Here is a 24,086-nt window from a genome sequence, read left to right as displayed (position 1 = left end):
ACTAAGTGGCATCCACCTGTTAAAGAGGGACATGGACTAAGTGGCCTCAGCCTTTTTGGGGGGACTGCACTACGTGGCCTCCACCTGCTACAGGAGGACATGTACTATGTGGCCTCTCCCTGCTATTAAGGAACCTGCACCATGTGACTGTAGTCTGCCAACGTAACCTGCACTATGTGGCTGCAGTCTGTAGAGTAACCTGCACTACGTGTCTGTAGTCTGCTAACGTAACCTGCACTATGTGGCTGCAGTCTGTAGAGTAACCTGCACTATGTGGCTGCAGTCTGTAGAGTAACCTGCACTATGTGGCTGCAGTCTGTACAGTAACCTGCACTACGTGTCTGTAGTCTGCTAACGTAACCTGCACTATGTGGCTGCAGTCTGTAGAGTAACCTGCACTATGTGGCTGCAGTCTGTAGAGTAGCCTGCACTATATGGCTGCAGTCTGTACAGTAACTGCACTGTGTGGCTGCAGTCTGTAGAGTAACCTGCACTATGTGGCTGCAGTCTGCTGTAGAGTAACCTGCACTATGTGGCTGCAGTCTGTAGAGTAACCTGCACTATGTGGCTGCAGTCTGTACAGTAACTGCACTATATGGCTGCAGTCTGTAGAGTAACCTGCACTTTGTGGCTGCAGTCTGTAGAGTAACCTGCACTATATGGCTGCAGTCTGTAGAGTAACCTGCACGACGTGGCTGCAGTCTGTAGAGTAACCTACACTATGTGGCTGCAGTCCAACAGAGTAACCTGCAATATGTGGCTGCAGTTTGTAGAGTAACCTGCACGATGTGGATGCAGTCTGCTAGAGTAACCTGCACTGTGTGGCTGCAGTCTGTTAGAGTAACCTGTACTGTGTGGCTGCAGTATGTAGAGTAACCTGTACTACGTGGCTGCAGTCTGTAGAGTAACCTGCACGATGTGGATGCTGCCTGTTAGAGTAACCTGCACTATGTGGCTGCAGTCTGTAGAGTAACCTGCACTATGTGGCTGCAGTCTGACAGAGTAACCTGCACTATGTGGCTGCAGTTTGTAGAGTAACCTGCACGATGTGGATGCAGTCTGCTAGAGTAACCTGCACTGTGTGGCTGCAGTCTGTTAGAGTAACCTGTACTGTGTGGCTGCAGTATGTAGAGTAACCTGTACTACGTGGCTGCAGTCTGTAGAGTAACCTGCACAATGTGGATGCTGCCTGTTAGAGTAACCTGCACTATGTGGCTGCAGTCTGTAGAGTAACCTGCACTATGTGGTTGCAGTCTGACAGAGTAACCTGCACTATGTGGCTGCAGTTTGTAGAGTAACCTGCACGATGTGGATGCAGTCTGCTAGAGTAACCTGCACTGTGTGGCTGCAGTCTGTTAGAGTAACCTGTACTGTGTGGCTGCAGTCTGTAGAGTAACCTGCACTATGTGGCTGCAGTCTGTAGAGTAACCTGCACTATGTGATTGCAGTCTGTAGAGTAACCTGCACGACGTGGCTGCAGTCTGTAGAGTAACCTGCACTATGTGGCTGCAGTCTAACAGAGTAACCTGCAATATGTGGCTGCAGTTTGTAGAGTAACCTGCACGATGTGGATGCAGTCTGCTAGAGTAACCTGCACTGTGTGACTGCAGTCTGTTAGAGTAACCTGTACTGTGTGGCTGCAGTATGTAGAGTAACCTGTACTACGTGGCTGCAGTCTGTAGAGTAACCTGCACGATGTGGATGCTGCCTGTTAGAGTAACCTGCACTATGTGGCTGCAGTCTGTAGAGTAACCTGCACTATGTGGCTGCAGTCTGACAGAGTAACCTGCACTATGTGGCTGCAGTTTGTAGAGTAACCTGCGCGATGTGGATGCAGTCTGCTAGAGTAACCTGCACTGTGTGGCTGCAGTCTGTTAGAGTAACCTGTACTGTGTGGCTGCAGTATGTAGAGTAACCTGTACTATGTGGCTGCAGTCTGTTAGAGTAGCCTGCACTATGATGTCGCAGACTGTAGATTAACCTGCACTATGTGGCTTCAGTCTGCTAGACTAACATGCACTGTGACTGCAGTCTGTAGAGTAACCTGCATTATGTAACTGCAGTCTGACAGAGTAACCTGCACTGTGTGGCTGTAGTCTGTAGAGTAACCTGCACTATGTGGCTGCAGTCTGTAGAGTAACCTGCACTCTGTGGCTGTAGTCTGCTAACGTAACCTGCACTATGTGGTTGCAGTCTGTTATACAGTAACCTGCACTATGTGGGTGCAGTCTGTAGAGTAACCTGCACCATGTGACTGTAGTCTGCTAACGTAACCTGTACTATGTGGCTGCAGTCTGTAGAGTAACCTGCACTATGTGGCTGTAGTCTGTAGAGTAACCTGCACTATGTGGCTGCAGTCTGTAGAGTAGCCTCCACTTTGTGGCTGCAGTCTGCTGTGGAGTAACCTGCACTATGTGGCTTCAGTCTGTAGAGTAACCTGCACTATGTGGCTGCAGTCTGTAGAGTAACCTGCACTATGTGGCTGTAGTCTGTAGAGTAACCTGCACTATGTGGCTGCAGTCTGTAGAGTAGCCTCCACTTTGTGGCTGCAGTCTGCTGTGGAGTAACCTGCACTATGTGGCTGCAGTCTGTAGAGTAACCTGCACTATGTGACTGCAGTCTGCTGTAGAGTAACCTGCACTATGTGGCTTCAGTCTGTAGAGTAACCTGCACTATGTGGCTGCAGTCTGTAGAGTAACCTGCACTATGTGGCTTCAGTCTGTAGAGTAATCTGCACGACGTGGCTGCAGTCTGTAGAGTGACCTGCACTATGTGGCTGGAATTTGTAGAGTAACCTGCACTATGTGGCTTCAGTCTGTAGAGTAACCTCCACTATGTGGCTGCAGTCTGTTGTAGAGTAACCTGCACTATGTGGCTTCTGTCTGTAGAGTAACCTCCACTATGTGGCTGCAGGCTGTTAGAATAACCTGCACTATGTGGCTGCAGTATGTTGTACAGTAACCTGCATTATGATACCGCAGTCTGTTGAGTAACCTGCACTATGTGGCTTCAGTCTGCTAGAATAACATGCACTGTGCCTCTGCATGCAGGAGTCTGCACTATGTGGCCTCAGCCTGCTATAGAGCACCAGCACTCTGTGGCATTAGCCTTCTATAGAGGGAGATGCCCGCTATAGGGGACATCCACAAGGTTGCCTCAGTCTGCCATATAGGATCCCCACTATGTAGTCTGAGCCTGCTTTAGAGGGACCTGTACTAAGTGGCCTCAATCTGCTCCAGAGGAGCTACTCTCACTGGTCTCACCCTCCTCTGGAGAGACATGCACCCACTGGCCTCATCCTGCTCTAGAGGCTCCTGCACTAAGTGGTCTCACCCTCCTCCAGAGTGTCTGTACTCAGTAACACCTTCACCATGCACTGGAGGCACCTGCACCCTGCCGCCTTACAGGGCACTGGAGGGACCTCCACTCTAGTAACCTCACCGTGCACTGTAGGCACCTGCCGCCCCACAGGTCACTGGAGGGACCTCCACTCTAGTGACCTCACTGTGCACTGGAGGCACCTGCACCCTGCGGCTTCACAGGTCACTGCCGCCGCCTCCACTCTAGTGACCTCACTGTGCACTGGAGGCACCTGCACCCTGCCGCCCCACAGGTCACTGGAGGGACCTCCACTCTAGTGACCTCACTGTGCACTGGAGGCACCTGCACCCTGCCACATCACAGGGCACTGGAGGGACCTCCTCTCTAGTGACCTCTCCATGCACTTGAGACACCTGCACCCTGCCGCCCCACAGGTCACTGGAGGGACCTCCTCTTTACCTCACCGTGCACTGGAGACACCTGCACCCTACCGCTCCACAGGTCACTGGAGGGACCTCCACTCTAGTGATCTCACCGTGCACTGGAGGCACCTGCACCCTGCGGCCTCACAGGTCACTGGAAGGACCTCCTCTCTAGTGACCTTGCCGTGCACTGGAGGCACCTGCACCCTGCCGCCCCACAGGTCACTGGAGGGACCTCGACTCTAGTGACCTCACTGTGCACTGGAGGCACCTGCCACCCTGCCGCCTTACAAGGCACTGGAGGGACCTCGACTCTAGTGACCTCACCGTGCACTGGAGGCACCTGCACCCTGCCGCCTCACAGGTCACTGGAGGGACCTCCACTCTGTGACCTCACCGTGCACTGGAGGCACCTGAACCCTGCCGCCCCACAGGTCACTGGAGGGACCTCCAATCTAGTGACCTCACTGTGCACTGGAGGCACCTGCCACCCTGCCGCCTTACAAGGCACTGGAGGGACCTCCACTCTAGTGACCTCACCGTGCACTGGAGGCACCTGCACCCTGCCGCCCCACAGGGCACTGGAGGGACCTCTACTATGTGACCTCACCGTGCACTGGAGGCACCTGCACCCTGCCGCCTCACAGGTCACTGGAGGGACCTCCACTCCAGTAACCTCACCGTGCACAGGAGGCACCTGCACCCTGCCGCCTTACAAGGCACTGGAGGGACCTCCACTCTAGTGACCTCACCGTGCACTGGAGGCACCTGCACCCTGCCGCCCCACAGGGCACTGGAGGGACCTCTACTATGTGACCTCAACGTGCACTGGAGGCACCTGCACCCTGCCACTCCACAGGTCACTGGAGGGACCTCCACTCTAGTGACCTCGCCGTGCACTGGAGGCACCTGCACCCCGCTGCCCTAAAGGGCACTGGAGGGAACTCCACTCTAGTGACCTCACTGTGCACACTGGAGGCATCTGCACCATGCCCCCTCACAGGTCACTGGAGGGACCTCCACTCTAGTGACCTCACCGTGCACTGGAGGCACCTGCACCCTGCTGCCCCACAGGTCACTGGAGGGACATCCACTCTGGCGACCTCACCGTGCACTGGAGGCACCTGCACCTTGCCGCCCCACAGGTCACTGGGGGGACCTCCACTCTAGTGACCTCACTGTGCACAGGAGGCACCTTCCACCCTGCCGCCTTACAAGGCACTGGAGGGACCTCCACTCTAGTGACCTCACCGTGCACTGGAGGCACCTGCACCCTGCCGCCCCACAGGGCACTGGAGGGACCTCTACTATGTGACCTCACCGTGCACTAAAGGCACCTGCACCCTGCCGCTCCACAGGTCACTGGAGGGACCTCCACTCTAGTGACCTCACTGTGCACTGGAGGCACCTGCACCCCGCTGCCCTACAGGGCACTGGAGGGAACTCCACTCTAGTGACCTCACCATGCACACTGGAGGCATCTGCGCCATGCCCCCTCACAGGTCACTGGAGGGACCTCCACTCTAGTGACCTCACCGTGCACCAGAGGCACCTCCACCCTGCTGCCTCACAGGTAACTGGAGAGACCTCCACTCTGCTGACCTCACCGTGCACTGGAGGCACCTGCACCCTGCTGCCCCACAGGTCACTGGAGGGACCTCCACTCTGGTGACCTCACCATGCACTGGAGGCACCTGCACCCTGCCGCCCCACAGGTCACTGGAGGGACCTCCACTCTAGTGACCTCACTGTGCACTGGAGGCACCTGCCACCCTGCCGCCTTACAAGGCACTGGAGGGACCTCCACTCTAGTGACCTCACCGTGCACTGGAGGCACCTGCACCCTGCCGCCCCACAGGTCACTGCAGGGACCTCCACTCTAGTGACCTCACTGTGCACTGGAGGCACCTGCCACCCTGCCGCCTTACAAGGCACTGGAGGGACCTCCACTCTAGTGACCTCAACGTGCACTGGAGGCACCTGCCGCTCCACAGGTCACTGGAGGGACCTCCACTCTAGTGACCTCACCGTGCACACTGGAGGCATCTGCACCGTGCCCCCTCCCAGGTCACTGGAGGGACCTCCACTCTAGTGACCTCACCGTGCACCAGAGGCACCTCCACCCTGCTGCCTCACAGGTAACTGGCGAGACCTCCACTCTGGTGACTCCATCGTGCACTGGAGGCACCTGCTGCCCCACAGGTCACTGGAGGGACCTCCACTCTGGTGACCTCACCGTGCACTGGAGGCACCTGCACCCTGCCGCCCCACAGGTCACTGGAGGGACCTCCACTCTAGTGACCTCACTGTGCACTGGAGGCACCTGCCACCCTGCCGCCTTACAAGGCACTGGAGGGACCTCCACTCTAGTGACCTCACTGTGCACTGGAGGCACCTGCACCCTGCCGCCCCACAGGCCACTGGAGGGACCTCCACTCTAGTGACCTCACTGTGCACTGGAGGCACCTGCCACCCTGCCGCCTTACAAGGCACTGGAGGGACCTCCACTCTAGTGACCTCACCCTGCACTGGAGGCACCTGCACCCTGCCGCCCCACAGGGCACTGGAGGGACCTCTACTATGTGACCTCACCGTGCACTGGAGGCACCTGCACCCTGCCGCCTCACAGGTCACTGGAGGGACCTCCACTCTAGTAACCTCACCGTGCACTGGAGGCACCTGCACCCTGCCGCCTTACAAGGCACGGGAGGGACCTCCACTCTAGTGACCTCACCGTGCACTAGAGGCACCTGCACCCTGCCGCCCCACAGGGCACTAGAGGGACCTCTACTATGTGACCTCACCGTGCACTAGAGGCACCTGCACCCTGCCGCTCCACAGATCACTGGAGGGACCTCCACTATAGTGACCTCATTGTGCACTGGAGGCACCTGTACCCCGCTGCCCTACAGGGCACTGGAGGGAACTCCACTCTAGTGACCTCACCGTGCACACTGGAGGCATCTGCACCATGCCTCCTCACAGGTCACTGGAGGGACCTCCACTCTAGTGACCTCACCGTGCACCAGAGGCACCTCCACCCTGCTGCCTCACAGGTAACTGGAGAGACCTCCACTCTGGTGACCTCACCGTGCACTGGAGGCACCTGCTGCCCCACAGGTCACTGGAGGGACCCACTGGAGGGACCTCCACTCTGGTGACCTCACCGTGCACTGGAAGCACCTGCACCCTGCCGCCCACAGGTCACTGGAGGGACCTCCACTCTAGTAACCTCACTGTGCACTGGAGGCACCTGCGACCCTGCCGCCTTACAAGGCACTGGAGGGACCTCCACTCTAGTGACCTCACCGTGCACTGGAGGCACCTGCACCCTGCCGCCCCACAGGTCACTGGAGGGACCTCCACTCTAGTGACCTCACTGTGCACTGGAGGCACCTGCCACCCTGCCGCCTTACAAGGCACTGGAGGGACCTCCACTCTAGTGACCTCACCCTGCACTGGAGGCACCTGCACCCCGCTGCCCCACAGGGCACTGGAGGGACCTCTACTATGTGACCTCACCGTGCACTGGAGGCACCTGCACCCTGCCGCCTCACAGGTCACTGGAGGGACCTCCACTCTACTAACCTCACCGTGCACTGGAGGCACCTGCACCCTGCCGCCTTACAAGGCACTGGAGGGACCTCTACTCTAGTGACCTCACCGTGCACTGGAGGCACCTGCACCCTGCCGCCCCACAGGGCACTGGAGGGAACTCCACTCTAGTGACCTCACCGTGCACACTGAAGGCATCTGCACCATGCCCCCTCACAGGTCACTGGAGGGACCTCCACTCTAGTGACCTCACCGTGCACCAGAGGCACCTCCACCCTGCTGCCTCACAGGTAACTGGAGAGACCTCCACTCTGGTGACCTCACCGTGCACTGGAGGCACCTGCACCCTGCCGCCCCACAGGTCACTGGAGGGACCTCCACTCTAGTGACCTCACTGTGCACTGGAGGCACCTGCACCCTGCCGCCCCCCAGGTCACTGGAGGGACCTCCACTCTAGTGACCTCACTGTGCACTGGAGGCACCTGCCACCCTGCTGCCTTACAAGGCACTGGAGGGACCTCCACTCTAGTGACCTCACCCTGCACTGGAGGCACCTGCACCCTGCCGCCCCACAGGGCTCTGGAGGGACCTCTACTATGTGACCTCACCGTGCACTGGAGGCACCTGCACCCTGCCGCCTCACAGGTCACTGGAGGGACCTCCACTCTAGTAACCTCACGTGCACTGGAGGCACCTGCACCCTGCCGCCTTACAAGGCACTGGAGGGACGTCCACTCTAGTGACCTCACCGTGCACTGGAGGCACCTGCACCCTGCCGCCCCACAGGGCCCTGGAGGGACCTCTACTATGTGACCACACCGTGCACTAGAGGCACCTGCACCCTGCCGCTCCACAGGTCACTGGAGGGACCTCCACTATAGTGACCTCACTGTGCACTGGAGGCACCTGTACCCCGCTGCCCTACAGGGCACTGGAGGGAACTCCACTCTAGTGACCTCACCGTGCACACTGGAGGCATCTGCACCATGCCTCCTCACAGGTCACTGGAGGGACCTCCACTCTAGTGACCTCACCGTGCACCAGAGGCACCTCCACCCTGCTGCCTCACAGGTAACTGGAGAGACCTCCACTCTGGTGACCTCACCGTGCAGTGGAGGCACCTGCTGCCCCACAGGTCACTGGAGGGACCTCCACTCTGGTGACCTCACCGTGCACTGGAAGCACCTGCACCCTGCCGCCCCACAGGTCACTGGAGGGACCTCCACTCTAGTGACCTCACTGTGCACTGGAGGCACCTGCCACCCTTCCGCCTTACAAGGCACTGGAGGGACCTCCACTCTAGTGACCTCACCGTGCACTGGAGGCACCTGCACCCTGCCGCCCCACAGGTCACTGGAGGGACCTCCACTCTAGTGACCTCACTGTGCACTGGAGGCACCTGCCACCCTGCCGCCTTACAAGGCACTGGAGGGACCTCCACTCTAGTGACCTCACCGTGCACTGGAGGTACCTGCACCCTGCCGCCCCACAGGGCACTGGAGGGACCTCTACTATGTGACCTCACCGTGCACTGGAGGCACCTTCACCCTGCCGCCTCACAGGTCACTGGAGGGACCTCCACTCTACTAACCTCACCTTGCACTGGAGGCACCTGCACCCTGCCGCCTTACAAGGCACTGGAGGGGCCTCCACTCTAGTGACCTCACCGTGCACTGGAGGCACCTGCACCCTGCCGCCCCAGAGGGCACTGGAGGGAACTCCACTCTAGTGACCTCACCGTGCACACTGAAGGCATCTGCACCATGCCCCCTCACAGGTCACTGGAGGGACCTCCACTCTAGTGACCTCACCGTGCACCAGAGGCACCTCCACCCTGCTGCCTCACAGATAACTGGAGAGACCTCCACTCTGGTGACCTCACCGTGCACTGGAGGCACCTGCACCCTGCCGCCCCACAGGTCACTGGAGGGACCTCCACTCTAGTGACCTCACTGTGCACTGGAGGCACCTGCACCCTGCCGCCCCACAGGTCACTGGAGAGACCTCCACTCTAGTGACCTCACTGTGCACTGGAGGCACCTGCCACCCTGCCGCCTTACAAGGCACTGGAGGGACCTCCACTCTAGTGACCTCACCCTGCACTCGAGGCACCTGCACCCTGCCGCCCCACAGGGCTCTGGAGGGACCTCTACTATGTGACCTCACCGTGCACTGGAGGCACCTGCACCCTGCCGCCTCACAGGTCATTGGAGGGACCTCCACTCTAGTAACCTCACCGTGCACTGGAGGCACCTGCACCCTGCCGCCTTACAAGGCACTGGAGGGACCTCCACTCTAGTGACCTCACCGTGCACTGGAGGCACCTGCACCCTGCCGCCCCACAGGGCACTGGAGGGACCTCCACTATAGTGACCTCACTGTGCACTGGAGGCACCTCTACCCCGCTGCCCTACAGGGCACTGGAGGGAACTCCACTCTAGTGACCTCACCGTGCACCAGAGGCACCTCCACCCTGCTGCCCCACAGGTAACTGGAGAGACCTCCACTCTGCTGACCTCACCGTGCACTGGAGGCACCTGGACCCTGCTGCCCCACAGGTCACTGGAGGGACCTCTACTATGTGACCTCACCGTGCACTGGAGGCACCTTCACTCTGCCGCCTCACAGGTCACTGGAGGGACCTCCACTCTACTAACCTCACCGTGCACTGGAGGCACCTGCACCCTGCCGCCTTACAAGGCACTGGAGGGGCCTCCACTCTAGTGACCTCACCGTGCACTGGAGGCACCTGCACCCAGCCGCCCCAGAGGGCACTGGAGGGAACTCCACTCTAGTGACCTCACTGTGCACACTGAAGGCATCTGCACCATGCCCCCTCACAGGTCACTGGAGGGACCTCCACTCTAGTGACCTCACCGTGCACCAGAGGCACCTCCACCCTGCTGCCTCACAGGTAACTGGAGAGACCTCCACTCTGGTGACCTCACCGTGCACTGGAGGCACCTGCACCCTGCCGCCCCACAGGTAACTGGAGAGACCTCCACTCTGGTGACCTCACCGTGCACTGGAGGCACCTGCACCCTGCCGCCCCACAGGTCACTGGAGGGACCTCCACTCTAGTGACCTCACTGTGCACTGGAGGCACCTGCACCCTGCCGCCCCACAGGTCACTGGAGAGACCTCCACTCTAGTGACCTCACTGTGCACTGGAGGCACCTGCCACCCTGCCGCCTTACAAGGCACTGGAGGGACCTCCACTCTAGTGACCTCAACCTGCACTGGAGGCACCTGCACCCTGCCGCCCCGCAGGGCTCTGGAGGGACCTCTACTATGTGACCTCACCGTGCACTGGAGGCACCTGCACCCTGCCGCCTCACAGGTCATTGGAGGGACCTCCACTCTAGTAACCTCACCGTGCACTGGAGGCACCTGCACCCTGCCGCCTTACAAGGCACTGGAGGGACTTCCACTCTAGTGACCTCACCGTGCACTGGAGGCACCTGCACCCTGCCGCCCCACAGGGCACTGGAGGGACCTCCACTATAGTGACCTCACTGTGCACTGGAGGCACCTGTACCCCGCTGCCCTACAGGGCACTGGAGGGACCTCCACTCTAGTGACCTCACCGTGCACCAGAGGCACCTCCACCCTGCTGCCCCACAGGTCACTGGAGGGACCTCCACTCTGGTGACCTCACCGTGCACTGGAGGCACCTGCACCCTGCCGCCTCACAGGTCATTGGAGGGACCTCCACTCTAGTAACCTCACCGTGCACTGGAGGCACCTGCACCCTGCCGCCTTACAAGACACTGGAGGGACCTCCACTCTAGTGACCTCACCGTGCACTGGAGGCACCTGCACCCTGCCCCCTCACAGGTCACTGGAGGGACCTCCACTCTAGTGACCTCACTGTGCACCAGAGGCGCCTCCACCCTGCTGCCCCACAGGTCACTGGAGGGACCTCCAATCTAGTGACCTCACTGTGCACTGGAGGCACCTGCACCCTGCCGCCCCATAGGTCACTGGAGGGACCTCTATTATGTGTCCTCACCGTGCACAGGAAGGGTATACCTCATAATTGACCAGAGGGGCTGGGTGACCTCAGCCTGCACTGGTGACACCCGCCCTCGGTGCAGTGGGGTTTCTCACGCCCCCAGTTTCCTTCGGCCCCGCTGGGCCTGTGAGCTCGGCCGCCAGCTGTAAATATGTGTTTAGTGGCGAGCACCTGCCCTCTGGGGCTAGCCTGGGACCACCAGAGACAGGGACCCCCACTGCGACGGGCATCAGCTGGTGACCTGCTCAGAAAAAAACACTTTCTAAACTCCCATAACCGACCTTTCCACACATGCCTTCCTCTCCAGTAATTGTTCATTGGCTCGCCACCCCGGTGAACCCAGATTTTATATCAATTATTAATTCTGTATGCAGACCCTCCCCACCCCCACTCCGCCCAGTAAGTAAGCCCGTGAGACTTTTATAACCTCAACAATGTGCAACTGGGGCGAGGCGCTATAGCGCTGCACTTAAGTCTGCGGAGCCTTCAGTGCGCCAACAATCGAAACAGATAAACTGTGCCAGAACGAGAAAAGCCCTGGACACTGGGCCCAGAACAGAGCCAGTGGGACAACCTGGGAGAGGAGATGTGATGAGGGCGCTATAGGTGATATGGAATAAGAGTGTTTAAAGCGCTTAGACCAGAGGTATCGAAACACATGCGGTACATTTACGAGTGGTTAAGAAGCAGCGGAAAAGCCGAATGTACGCCTACAGTAGTCACTTAACGATGTTCTTAAAAGTCGTATCACTTTCAGAGTTATGGGACCAGTTCATTCTTTTTAGGACAGGACGCGCGCACGTGCACCCGTTCCCGGGAGAAGATGGGTGACTATCAGGAAATTAGTTCTGTCGGTCGATGTTCCCTCTGCGGTGACCTGAGCCTAGGGCCAACTCTTTTGCTCTGATGCCACCGACTCTCTACCCAACCTTTCATCTGTCTGAGGTCAAAAACATCAAGTTTGCAGATAATCCAATGTGTAGTTCACTTGGGTAACCGGCTTTATCTAGGCGCTATTCCAAAGTGACCTTTTTATTCAGCTGTCATTTTTATGCAAGGTTTGTCAAGTAAAGTAATGGAGTGGATCTACCTGCTAAAAGACGCAGCAGAAAATATGTATTTCATATTTATTTATACATATATGTATACATACAACCACGTTAGGCGCTATATTAGTACAGATGCGGAATGAAAAACGTGCTCTATTACCTAGGATGATTCCAAGCAGATGTTCTGAAAGGTATAACATAGAGGTAGCAATACTCTCAACGTGACTCGGCCGGTCAACGAAAGGCTTCTCAAAGGACCTTCCACAATCACTGCCGGTATGAGCCCTCCGTAGAGCAGCGCTGGGGTGTAACTGGCACGCGTTGAGAGCACTAAACACATCCGGTGTTCATCCCAGGAACATAAGACTGTTCCAAATAATGCACACAGTCAACCACTCCCCACCCCAGGAGGGAACTGAAAGTTCCAGAACTCTTTACTACTGAGTTACAATGGAAATCATGATTTATTTATTTCACATTTATCTCTCTTGTGCGTCGCGCTGTTCTAAATAGCAATAACGGGGCTACGTTGGAAGATATTAGTTTTGAACCTCTGTCTTTTAATTTATACGCAGCGCTTTGCAACAGGTGCATTATCTCTCTGAACTATCAACATATCTTCCTAAAGTTTGACCCATAGCCACTGAGGAAATAATATTGTAAGCAATGCTATAGGGTGTAAACAATATATACATTTGCTGTTTGTGTGGTGTCCCAAACGACGTCACAAATAACATTACTGGTAGAAATCCTAGACACCTCTTTACAAACATGCATATTTAGCCACGAGCCACCGGGGCGGTACTCAAGGAGGAGATGAGATCGAGGCGCTGCGTCTCTGCCCTTGGGATAAAAATTACTAATCTCGGTTCCCAGCTTCCGCACAACCTGTGACCCTGGGCATACATGTTCATCTCCCCAGGCCTCCATTAATAATTAAGCTAAGAGCAATGGGGTGGCGATGCCCGTGGACAGGGGTAGAGAGGTTGGGGGTGGGAGGGTTACCGGGAGGTAAGGTTTGGACGGTGTGTGTGGGTGGGGGAGGGGTTAAAAGTCTCTACATGTCATTTCTAAATCGGGACCCTGTGTTCTAGTTGCTGGAGGGGACGAGGGCATGTTTTTCTACCCCACTCCATTCCATCCCCTGCATCGGGTGATTTCTGAAGCCCCGCCCCCGTGCATTATGGGAATGGACGTCAGAGAGCATGCCACCACCCTAACTGGGAGATTACTATAATGTATCTTTTTCGAACAGTCTGGGCAAAAAATGGGTGTTCCCCGTGAGAATTTGCATACTGGCAATTTGTTTGGAACCCGGGTTCTTGGGTAAAAAAAATCAAAATAATCTGCGCTGCAGAGATCCTGGGAGATATCCGCATCAGAGGGGAGAGAATTTTCTGCTGTTCACTACTGTGAATAGACCCCCCACCCACTCCTGGGATCAACCACGGATTTAGCTCACCATAACTGTGATGTGGTTTGGAAGCTGATAGTTAAAAAACACCCCTTGAAAGTGAAAACGGCCTGTGCAAGGATTATGCCAGGGATGTGTTATGGGAGAAGGTATTTGCTAAAATGTGATCCCCTCGTGTCAACAAATGCTAGGGTCACCTTAACAAGAAGAGAGTACTCAACTCTCAGAACAGCTGAAAACCGAACTCACAACAGCGCTGCAAATTAGAAAATTACAAAATGGCGCCAAAAACCCTAAAATATCAGGGGGCTCAGGTACCTAGGGGGTAAATTGTTGACCCAAAGCATAAACACTGTGTTAACACATCCGTTGCAGAAATCTGTCTGTAACTTATAGATCAATTGGTTGTAATAACTTAGCCTTTTAACCTCAAGGCTGATGAAATGACTACCAGAGTTGGGTATTTCCACTGTACTTCAATTTAAAATTGTCATTCCTCGATGCTAGACAAGTAGAAAAGGTTGCATGTTTCATTAAACAATTACAGGTAGGCTAGAGTTTACAGTCAGGGGATAAACCATGACATATAAGGCATATTTGTAGATGCTTGTTCACCCCAACGTGGGTCACGTGACACTACTGGCAGCCTGTTGTTGCCTAACTCAGTGGTACTAATTCTATCAACCTTGGAAGGATGAAAGGCTGAGTTGAAACCACAGGATTCGATCCTATGACCACGGGGTCAAACACATGCGTCTGCAGTGGACACCGTAGGGGGGCAGGAGGTCAGGAGTAATATCAGAGAGACTACATGAAGACAGAAATAAACATAAGGCACAGTCTCCAAGTAGAGGCGGTGAGGTCAAAAACAGTAAATGAATCTGAGAGGCACGGGGTGGACACAGTGGAACAGCAGTAGTATGCAGAGACACAGCCTGAGACCATACAGAGTTAAAGGTGTCAAGAGAAGACATGAAATAGACAAATGGAAATCTTCAGTTCTCAAATTCTCATTTGTGATGGGAGAGTTCCAGATTTGACTGTGGAAGTGCAGTTCAAGCATCAGATGAATACTCACTGCTGAAGCTTGCAGTCACATGTTCTAGGACTTACCGTTTGCATTTTTCCCACATATGAGGTGTTCGTAAGGCTGCAACACTCCCCAGAGCTCTGCGTCGTTGTTGATCACCAACTCAAGGAAGTCCATGGAGATCTCTCCCCCTGCCCCGTCGAGACCCTGGCTCAGCATCACCCGGCTCCTGACCTCCTCCACCAGGTTCTCCATGCAGGAAGTCAGCGAGATGGCTGCGTACTCGTGGATGCGCACTGAGATCCGGGTGTCCACCATCCACCGAAAGAACCGCCCCACCGATAGGCTCAGGCCACAACGAGTCGACTTGCCCTTCCTCAGACCTTCACCGGCGCTCATGCTGTAGAGCGAGAGGGCACGCACTGATGCCAGGACGCAGCTCTCGGCCAGGGCCCAACTCAGTATCAGTTTGATGGCGCTCTGGATCTCAAACCGCGTGCACTTGGCGTGCATGACACTCAGGCGCTGGGCTTCCCGAGCAATGCGGATCAGCGCTCTCTTGAGCAAGGCCGACAACCTTCTGACCGCTTCTTGGGAGAAGGCCTTACCTGTGGCTTCCTGGGACAAGATCCTGTCTTGTGGCTCTTGAGAGGAGGTTTTGTCTTGGCCCTCCTGGGAGAAGGTCATCCCATTGACCTCCTTCGTGAAGGTCTTTCCATTGACCTCCTTTAGGAAGGTCCTTCCACTGACCTCTCCTTTCCTCAAGAGTTTACCAATCTCTTCATCGGTCCATGGGAATTCCTCGAGGTCCGGAAGCTTGGAGCACCTGGAGAAGAGGTCCGACGCCTCTGGGTCTTCAGGAAGGACCGCGACATTGACCGTATCCCAACTGTTGTTCCGACTGTTCATGGATCCGGAGTAGCACCACCAGGCACCCCTGTGTTGGGAGGAGGCCAAGGCCTGAGAGTTGGACTTGGACGATGACAGGCTGAGCGACCTGCAGGAATCTTCTGCCCCATACCCCGAGTCCAAGGTGAGATCCTCCAGCGTCTTCAAAGCAGAGCTATACATCCCAGCCATGGGGGAGGACACAGCTGCAGTCCTCTTCTGAGGCTCAAAAAAGGCCATTCAATTTCTTCACGTTTTCTCCAGACCTTCCACCACTCAGGAGTGGCTTCTCCACGGTCAAAAGGTAGACCTGGCAAAGATCAGAATACATTGGCCAAACCAGCACCCCAACTTTTCGCTCTCAACTCGGATCCACAGCAAAGCATCAGTAGGGCAGGCCAGCAAAGTTGGAGCTGGGGCTGCAGCAAGTTGCATGTTTGGTTAACTAGGGCTCACAGACTGGAGGGTCCTGTCCAAGCAGAGAGGGCATTATTCCAGATAAAGCACCTTTCTGTTCTTTGAACTCCGCCAGCCAAAAACACAAGCGAAAACAAGGGTCGTAAAAACCATACGGAGAAGGGGGGGTAATCACCCCATCCAGGCCAGAAGCACCCCCTTTCAAGCTCAGCAGGAACCCAGCAGCAATCCGCCCTCCGACCCTGCACCAGTTCTGTCCAGGGCTGACTTTACCACCCTCTCCTGCCCAGGTGAGGGCCCTCCATCCAGCTGTGCAGAAATCACTCCATCCCCATCGGCTTCCAGGCAAACCTCCATGCAGCTCCGGAGCTGGGAAACTTACTTCTCCCAGCACAGACTTTGGCTCACTGTGCAGATCCCATATGCAAATGACTCCGGGCCGGGGGCCTATGGGTTGCTGCAAAGGAGGTGGGCTCGGCCAATGAGATCACACCCGGGCGGAGCGCTTGAAACGAGGCGTGCACACAGGGGTTTCTGGGCGCACGGCGGCTTTCTTTCCAACTCTGGCAGGGATCGCACGTGTAACCCTTTCCCAGCCGGGAGGAAGGCGCACTTTCCTGCCAGCTGTGGCTTCTCAGCGCTGCCAAAGTCTCTTTGATCTTAATGGAGCTTCCCCGATTGTTTAACTCTCCCTTAGGGCTAATCCCGGCTTCTCCACTTCAAGCTCTCTGTGTGCCCAAGGGCGCTTATCTCCCGATCCCCGGGCCCCCTCATGTGCTGAAATCGAATACATTTTGCTGCAGCCCCCGCATCAGTATTCATAAAAATATAACTGAAAAGTAGATGTTAATAACCTCATTATAGGTTATATTGGGTCCAGTGCTTTAAATGGGCCGGTACTCTCCGGTACTGAGTACCGGCACTTTTTTATTTTGAGAGGGAGAGTACCGGCATATCTCAAGAAAAACGTAATACTTTTAATTGGAGAGTACCGGCACTTCTCAGAAACAAGCAGGTACTCTATTACAGAGTACCTGCACTTCTATTTTTCCATTTAAAGCACTGATTGGGTCCATAATTACTCATAATCTAGACAAACAATATCAAAATTGTAGCAAACGTCTCACGTCGGGTGAAAGGCGTCTGTGATTGTTAATCCGCCTTGAAGTATATAAAATAGCTCAGAAGATTAATGCAATACATTACTTTGGCGACCCAAACACCGTACTGTATGAATGACCATGCAACACATCTGCTACTGTAGAATCAGTGGTCTGGCTACCAATAGTGCACCAGGTGCAGTGGCACCGGGGCTTCAGGGGCCCACCCCACCCCTAATTATGGTGGTATTTAACTCCCCAACTTGTGAACAAGCAACCTTTTTTCCCTTAGTTGTATGAGGGGCCAAGAAGCCCGTACTATGGCACTGACAGAAATCTATGTTTGAATCAGATGTGGCTCTGCGAAACGCGCCAAGTACAACGCTCTCTGCACTTGACTTTCTGGGTACCAGGGCGAGCAGTCACAGGTTTCTCAGGGACAGTATGGGGTAGGGAGATCTCAGAACTCACCAGTTGACCAGAAGACACAATAGTGTATCGTCCAGCCCAGTGCTTATCTTTTAGGTTTAAGAAAGTATGGCCAATGAAATGACACTTGGGCAGTGCCCTGTAAACGAGGTATGGGTCCCTCCAGGCTTCACTCATTGCCAACATCTGCTTTATCCAAGTGCTCCACACTGGGAACATCCTTGGCTTCTGCATCTTGGCCTGTCTCTCTTGCAGGGCCAGGCACACCATTTCCTTCTCCCAGCAGGCTGACAGGCTTCTAGGCACCAGGCAGATTCTTGGCAGAAAATGCAAACATTAGGTGGTGCCCCCTCACAGTAGGTAGACCGTAGACACCAGCCCTGGGTACACAGCAGCTCTTCAAGGACTCTGCGGAGCACTCCCTTCCCTGGTCATAAAGAACTTGAACCAGGGACAAAATGCAGTAGTTTTGATACAAATTTTAGACATATTTTCTAGACAGGGGATGTGGATCTCCTCTCTCAAACCTTAGAACCCGGCTTGGGGTGGTTCCCTTTCAATTGTCCCCCTCAGGCTGGTCCCCAGACCCAGCCTTTGTGTAAAGTGATGCTTCTCACAGCAGTTAGAACTGGGACTGCCTCCAAGTTGGTGCCTACAACACATGGCCTTAAGTAAGTGTGAGATCACTGCACATGACCGTCATCAGCCATTCTAAAGGAGTAATCAGCCCTGGCCTAGGGACATCCTGACCTTGAATAACAGCAACTGCAGTCTGACGCTTCATCTCCACCATCTACCAAAAGGCAGAGCCAGGAAGAACTAATCAGCAGCTCCTTGCTGCTACATGTAGTCCTGTCTTGACTAATTCAATATCTGTGTCTCCACCTTCCACCAATAGCAGTGCAGATGATACATTCTCACTGTCCGGGGAAGCTCCACCCGTTCTATCAATCAAAAATATGGTCCACTAGCGTAATACAGAGAAGCACATAGACACAGATGCCTCGTTCCACTATCTCTCAGGCTATGTAAGCTCACTTTACATGCACATGCCCTCAACTCACATACGTGACGTCAGAGCAAGATTCTCAGAAATATAGATCAGTGGAAATATACACAGGAATGGTCAGTAGGCCACAGCGTACCCGACACAGATAAAAAAAAGTCTAGATAAATTATGATTCTAAAAACACTGAGTGATGCCTCCAATGCTTTATGTGCTGCACCCAGGACAGGGACCCTAGTCCTCTGTCCACTGTGAGAGCTCTCTTTGTCCTACCCTTCAGTTCCCAGGACCGGTCCCGGACCTTTCTTATTTAGGGGCAGTTCTAGGCCCTTGTGCACATGCTAAGTTACTGTGACACCAGAGCCAAAATAAAAGTCAGGATACCAGATTCACATGTAGGTGGGCACTGGGGACATGGGAACACATCTGTTTACCATGCAGACATTACTGCACCAACATGCACTATCCATTGAGGTGAAGTATTGAGATTTAAAACAATTAGTGCTGTCGCAGGTGGGTGAGAATCTTGCAATAGTCTTGTAAATTCAAAGTGTCTCATGTCAGCCTTTGCTGAAAGCGGGGCGGTTTCAGGTTCACATTTGAAGCTGCCAAACTTTACTGTGTGGTCGCCTCCAGGGACCATGTAGCTTCTCAGTCTCAGCAATCCACCTTTCACCTCATCCGGCAGAACTGGAATTATGGAAAGGTAACAGTGTCCAGAAATGTCCTTCAATCCATAGAGTTCTGTGGTTACTGATTTCGAATCCCCCCTTAAAGACATTTGCAAAGTTTACAATTTTTCTTTTAATCATACCACAACGAAGACTTGCCAACACAATTGTTAGAGTGGGTTAAGGATGAAAATGGCAGAGGGCTTATATAACCCCTTGGATGGATCATGCCCTAAAAAGCAAGGCTTGGTCAACCTGGTCAACATCTAATCCAGTGTGAGTTGCATACCTGACTCAGTAGTTGCTGGTGCTGAGCTGCTACTAAGGGCCTGATATATACTTTTTTAGTGTCACGTTTGCGTCATTTTCTGACGCAAAAGCAACGCAAACGTACAAAATATAATTGAATTTTGTACGTTTGCGCCGCTTTTGCATCACAAAATGACGCAAATGCGGTGCTAAAAAAGTATAAATCAGGCCCTAAGTCCTGTCTTCTCGCCCCTCTAATGCCTTATCCTGGCTCCTAAGCCCTGTTTTTGTAGAGGGCACTGGTGACACCTGATATTTCGACTAGAATTTAGTATGACAATTCACTAAACAGCAAAATTATAGAAACTTATTTCAGAAAACCCAAAAAATCTAAATGTCATTAAGTGCGAAAACAAACGAATCGAAATCCAGTTTGTCAAAAAGTAATAGAAAAATCCCTGGAAAAAAAACTAACCCTAATTTACAAAAAAAAAAAAAAAAAGAAGAAAAACTGTTGTGGCAAATCACATTGTTTTAATATTAAAGCAGAAAAAAGAGGTAAGGGGACAAATGTAGAGGTAGGAAGGGTTGGGGAAAGGTTAAGAGGAAAGTGGAAAAAAGTAGGAGCCTGGAACAGGGGACAAAATAAACACATTTTGAAAATTAGAGAAGGGGGTGGCTTGCATACAGGCCGCCCCAGAAAAACCAAGGCAGAGTGTGAAAAGAGGGGAAGGAGACTGTAGGGAAAGGGATCACAAGAGAGGGAAAAAGTACAGGGAAGGGTTTTCAGGGGAGTAATCCATGTCACAGCAGCAATTTTAAAATAGTGAAGGGAAGGGATTGATGGGAAAAAAGACCACTGCAAGGTTTGTAGAAAAAAGATCAATGGAACTTACAATCTAAAACATGTAAATTGGGAGTTTGAAAAACTAAGAATTTCTGTGAATTGGTTTCTACCAAATGGTAAATACTGCTCATCTTGAAAATGTCAATTAAATAGTTTATGTGAGATGTTTTCTCAGAACTGATATTGTATGAAGTTGTTTTCCATGAAATCACAAATAACCTGACAAGGATGCTGGGTATGGGGAGACGGTGGTAAGAACGTACCTCGTCATTGAAAGAAAGGTCACATGATCAAGGGCCTGATTATGACCTTTGCGGATGGGATACTCTGTCACAAACGTGATGGATATCCCGCCCGCCGTATTACAAGTTCCATTGTATCCTATGGTACTTGTAAAACTGAGGGTGGGATGTCTGTCATGTTTGTGATGGAGTATCCCATCTGCCAAGGTCGTAATCAGGCCCAAATATCTTCTTGTAAATTTATAGCTTGACCTGGTGTGCAACACACAATCACATAAATTTATCAATGCCGGAAAGAAACCGTGCAGCTCTAGCTGAATGTGTTACAGGGTGCGGTATAACAAAGGCCCCTGTGGCCCCCATGGTTCACGGGCCCCCCAGGCTCCACGGGGGCCCCTTCAGCACAGTGCCCTGACCTGAGAGCTCCTGAGTGAGTTTGAAGGGGCCCCCTCCATGTACTTTGCAGGGGGGACCCCTGAAGTTTAGTTCGCCACTGGTTACATGATCGTTCTCCGTAAGAGCAGGCAAACACTAACCCAAAAAAGAAAAAGAGAAACCCAAGGAGCAAATATTTTGCCTCGTATAAGCATGGCACCCTACTCCCACTGCTAAGGCGTTGTGGTGCTGCACACTGGATGTAAGATAATATGGCAAACGGTCATGATACTGCACATTTTGTCAATGTTGATAACCTCTCCTACAGGCGCAATCTCTTGCAAAAATATTGTTTTTGGAGAATTCTGTTACAGAATGTAGGTTTTTTTCAGGCTTTTGTTTTGCCAGACAACCCTGTGAAGTTCCTGAAGTTGGCTGAAGTTTAAGTAATCTTCCAGAAGATGGCATGTACTACAACATCACTGTGGGCAGGATTCCACTGGGCTCCCAAATGAGAGTGTCTTGCAAGCAGCCCCCAAGTCACTCAGTTCACCACAGAAACTTGATAAGTGGTGGCACTGGCATAACAAACTTGAGGGAGCCCACCCTGCAAAGTACATGGAACCCCCCAGCCCACCCCCTTACACCTCCCAGACCCAGTCAGTATACTGCACTGAGGGGATCCCCCCTCCAGCGGCAGATAATGTTACGCCACTGAGTGGTGGAGAGGGGGTACCTTAAGTTTCCTAGGCACTTTGAGTAGATGCATGGAAGCTGGTCAAGTCTTAACTGAAGAAAGGGTTTGTTGGATGAATCAACTTATAGTGCAACTCAGTCCAGCAAAAGATAGTGCACATCCAATAACTCCTGTATATAAACAAGTCAAATCAATGGAAAGTCCACAAAACCAATACAACACAATACCAAACACAATACTACTATCATACAGTAATATGACAATGGGACACCCTGAGAGGGAAACATCACTTACAACGCAGTGAATGGAACAAAATGCATTTACCACGATGCATTTACAACACATATGTGTTTAACTAGCATGCCTTTACCACACATGCCTTTACCACGAATATATCTTTACCACGCATGCCTTTACAACAAATTTCGTTGTAAAGGCATGAATGGTAACTGTGTATGCGTGGTAAAGGTTTTAAAGGTAAGTACAGGTGAGTATTATGTGGGTTGAGTGATACATATATATATATATATATATAGTGTTTAGGGTGGGTAACAGTTATTGGAGGTAATTGCCTTTTTAAGTTTTAGGTGGTATGGCTTTTGGGGTGGTAAGGGCCTTTTTAGGTTTTAAGGTGGGTATGGGTTTTGGGGTGGTAAGGGCATTTTAAGGTCTTAGGGTGGGTATGGGTTTTGGGGTGGTAAGGGCATTTTTAGGTTTTAGGGTGGGTTTGGGTTTTGGGGTGGTAAGGGCATTTTTAGGATTTAGGGTGGTAAGGGCATTTTTAGATTTTAGGGTGGGCCTGGGTTGTGAGGTGGTAAGGGTATTTTGAGGGTGGGTAAGGGGTTTGGGCTGGCAAGGGGGGTTTAGGTTTTAGGGTGGATATGGGTTTTGGGGTGGTAAGGGCATTTATAGGTTTTAGGGTGGGTATGGGTTTTGGGGTAGTAAGGGCATTTATAGGTTTTAGGGTGGGTATGGGATTTAGGGTGGTAAGGGGTGTTTAGGTTTTAGGGTGGGTATGGGGTTTGGGGTGGTAAGGGGTCTTTCGGTTTTAGGGTGGGTATGGGTTTTGGGGTGGTAAGGTAATTTTTTAGGGTTAGGGTAGGTAGGGTTTTTGGGTGGAAAGGTGTGTTTGTGTGTGTGTATATATATATATATATATATATATATATATATATATATACACATATATATATACATATACATATAATTCTATATATATTATATACACATATATATATAAACACACACACATCTATAACATATATATATATATATATATATATATAAATGCATGTTATACTTACCTCTAGTTTTTACCATGTATATGCCTTTATTATGAAATTTTCAGGGTAAAGACATTCGTGGTAAAAGTATATGCATTGTAAAAACATTTTGTAGTAAGTGCATGCGTGGTAATGATCATGCATTGTACTTACCGCATTGTAAAGGCATGCGTTGTAAGTGCATGAGTTGTTCCATCATACATCCCTCTGAGAAGGACAATCTCAAGTGTGGTTACTACAAACAAGCAGATCAATAGTAAACTACAATAGTTAAAAATAGGGCCAGTGGCTAAATACAATACAGTTCTTGAACAGTTCCAACATTTGGAAAGAGCTGTTGCTCGTGAAGCTCTAGATGGACCTAAAATGGAAAACAAAAGAACCAATCCAAGCACTATTAGTATGCTATTACAGGGCTTGCAAAGAGCTGTTTGTGATTTTTTGCGAATTTGGACACTGTTGTCATAAATGAAAGATGGTACCCTTTCCCACTAAAATAGGATGCTTTCTACCTCTTTGGTTAAACTGCACCAGTGTTTCTTAACCGGTGGTCCGAGGACCCCCGGGGGACCACAAGAACTACTCAGGGATTCTGCGACTGGCTTACAAAATTAAAAGTTGTTAAAATTATATACATTAAGGCTAACAAAGTATGCATAAATAAAGAAGCAACATTGAAAATTCTAAAACCTTTTCTATTTTTGATTGTGAATTAAATAAAAATATTGTAATATTTGAGCTTTTGTTTGATGTAGGCTTGTTTTTACACTTTTGTGTATTGTTTTGAGGTGCAAATCACAGAAATTGCTTAGGCTGGGGCTCCCCGGCTTTCAATAATCACTCAGTGGGGGTCCCTAATTCAATATTTTTGTTATGATATTTTTGTAGTATGCTATTTAAAACATTAATATATTAACAAATAGCTTAAGAGGGTCCATATTGTTAGGAAAAAGGGAATATCCAAAAGCCGAGATATTTTATTGAGGGGTTTCCAAAATATTTGTACCTGGACTGAATAAGACTTATGTTAACTTGTTTAAAAGTTTCAAAGATGGCGGAGGAAAAGATGAGGAGAA

At 52.2% G+C, this 24,086-nt stretch overlaps 1 protein-coding gene across 2 annotated transcripts in view; it reads right to left on the bottom strand.

Annotated features, from left to right (window-relative positions):
- The window catches only part of ABTB2 (ankyrin repeat and BTB domain containing 2), a 343,614-nt gene extending 327,109 nt beyond the window's left edge, over nt 1–16,505 (bottom strand). Inside the window, exon 1 of one of the 2 annotated variants that reach the window (XM_069221851.1) lies at nt 14,890–16,505. In XM_069221851.1, coding sequence (XP_069077952.1) covers nt 14,890–15,934 — 1,045 coding nt within the window. In that variant the 5' untranslated portion in view covers nt 15,935–16,505. The remainder of the gene's footprint in view (nt 1–14,889) is intronic. The other variant, XM_069221850.1, reaches the window with a different exon arrangement.
- Nucleotides 16,506–24,086: the final 7,581 nt, after the last annotated feature.

This window comes from Pleurodeles waltl, chromosome 3_1 (genome assembly GCF_031143425.1).
Source record: "Pleurodeles waltl isolate 20211129_DDA chromosome 3_1, aPleWal1.hap1.20221129, whole genome shotgun sequence".
Classification (NCBI taxonomy): Eukaryota; Metazoa; Chordata; class Amphibia; order Caudata; family Salamandridae; genus Pleurodeles; species Pleurodeles waltl.
Note: the sequence above shows the minus strand (reverse complement) of the source record. Positions and strands in the feature narration are given on the sequence as shown.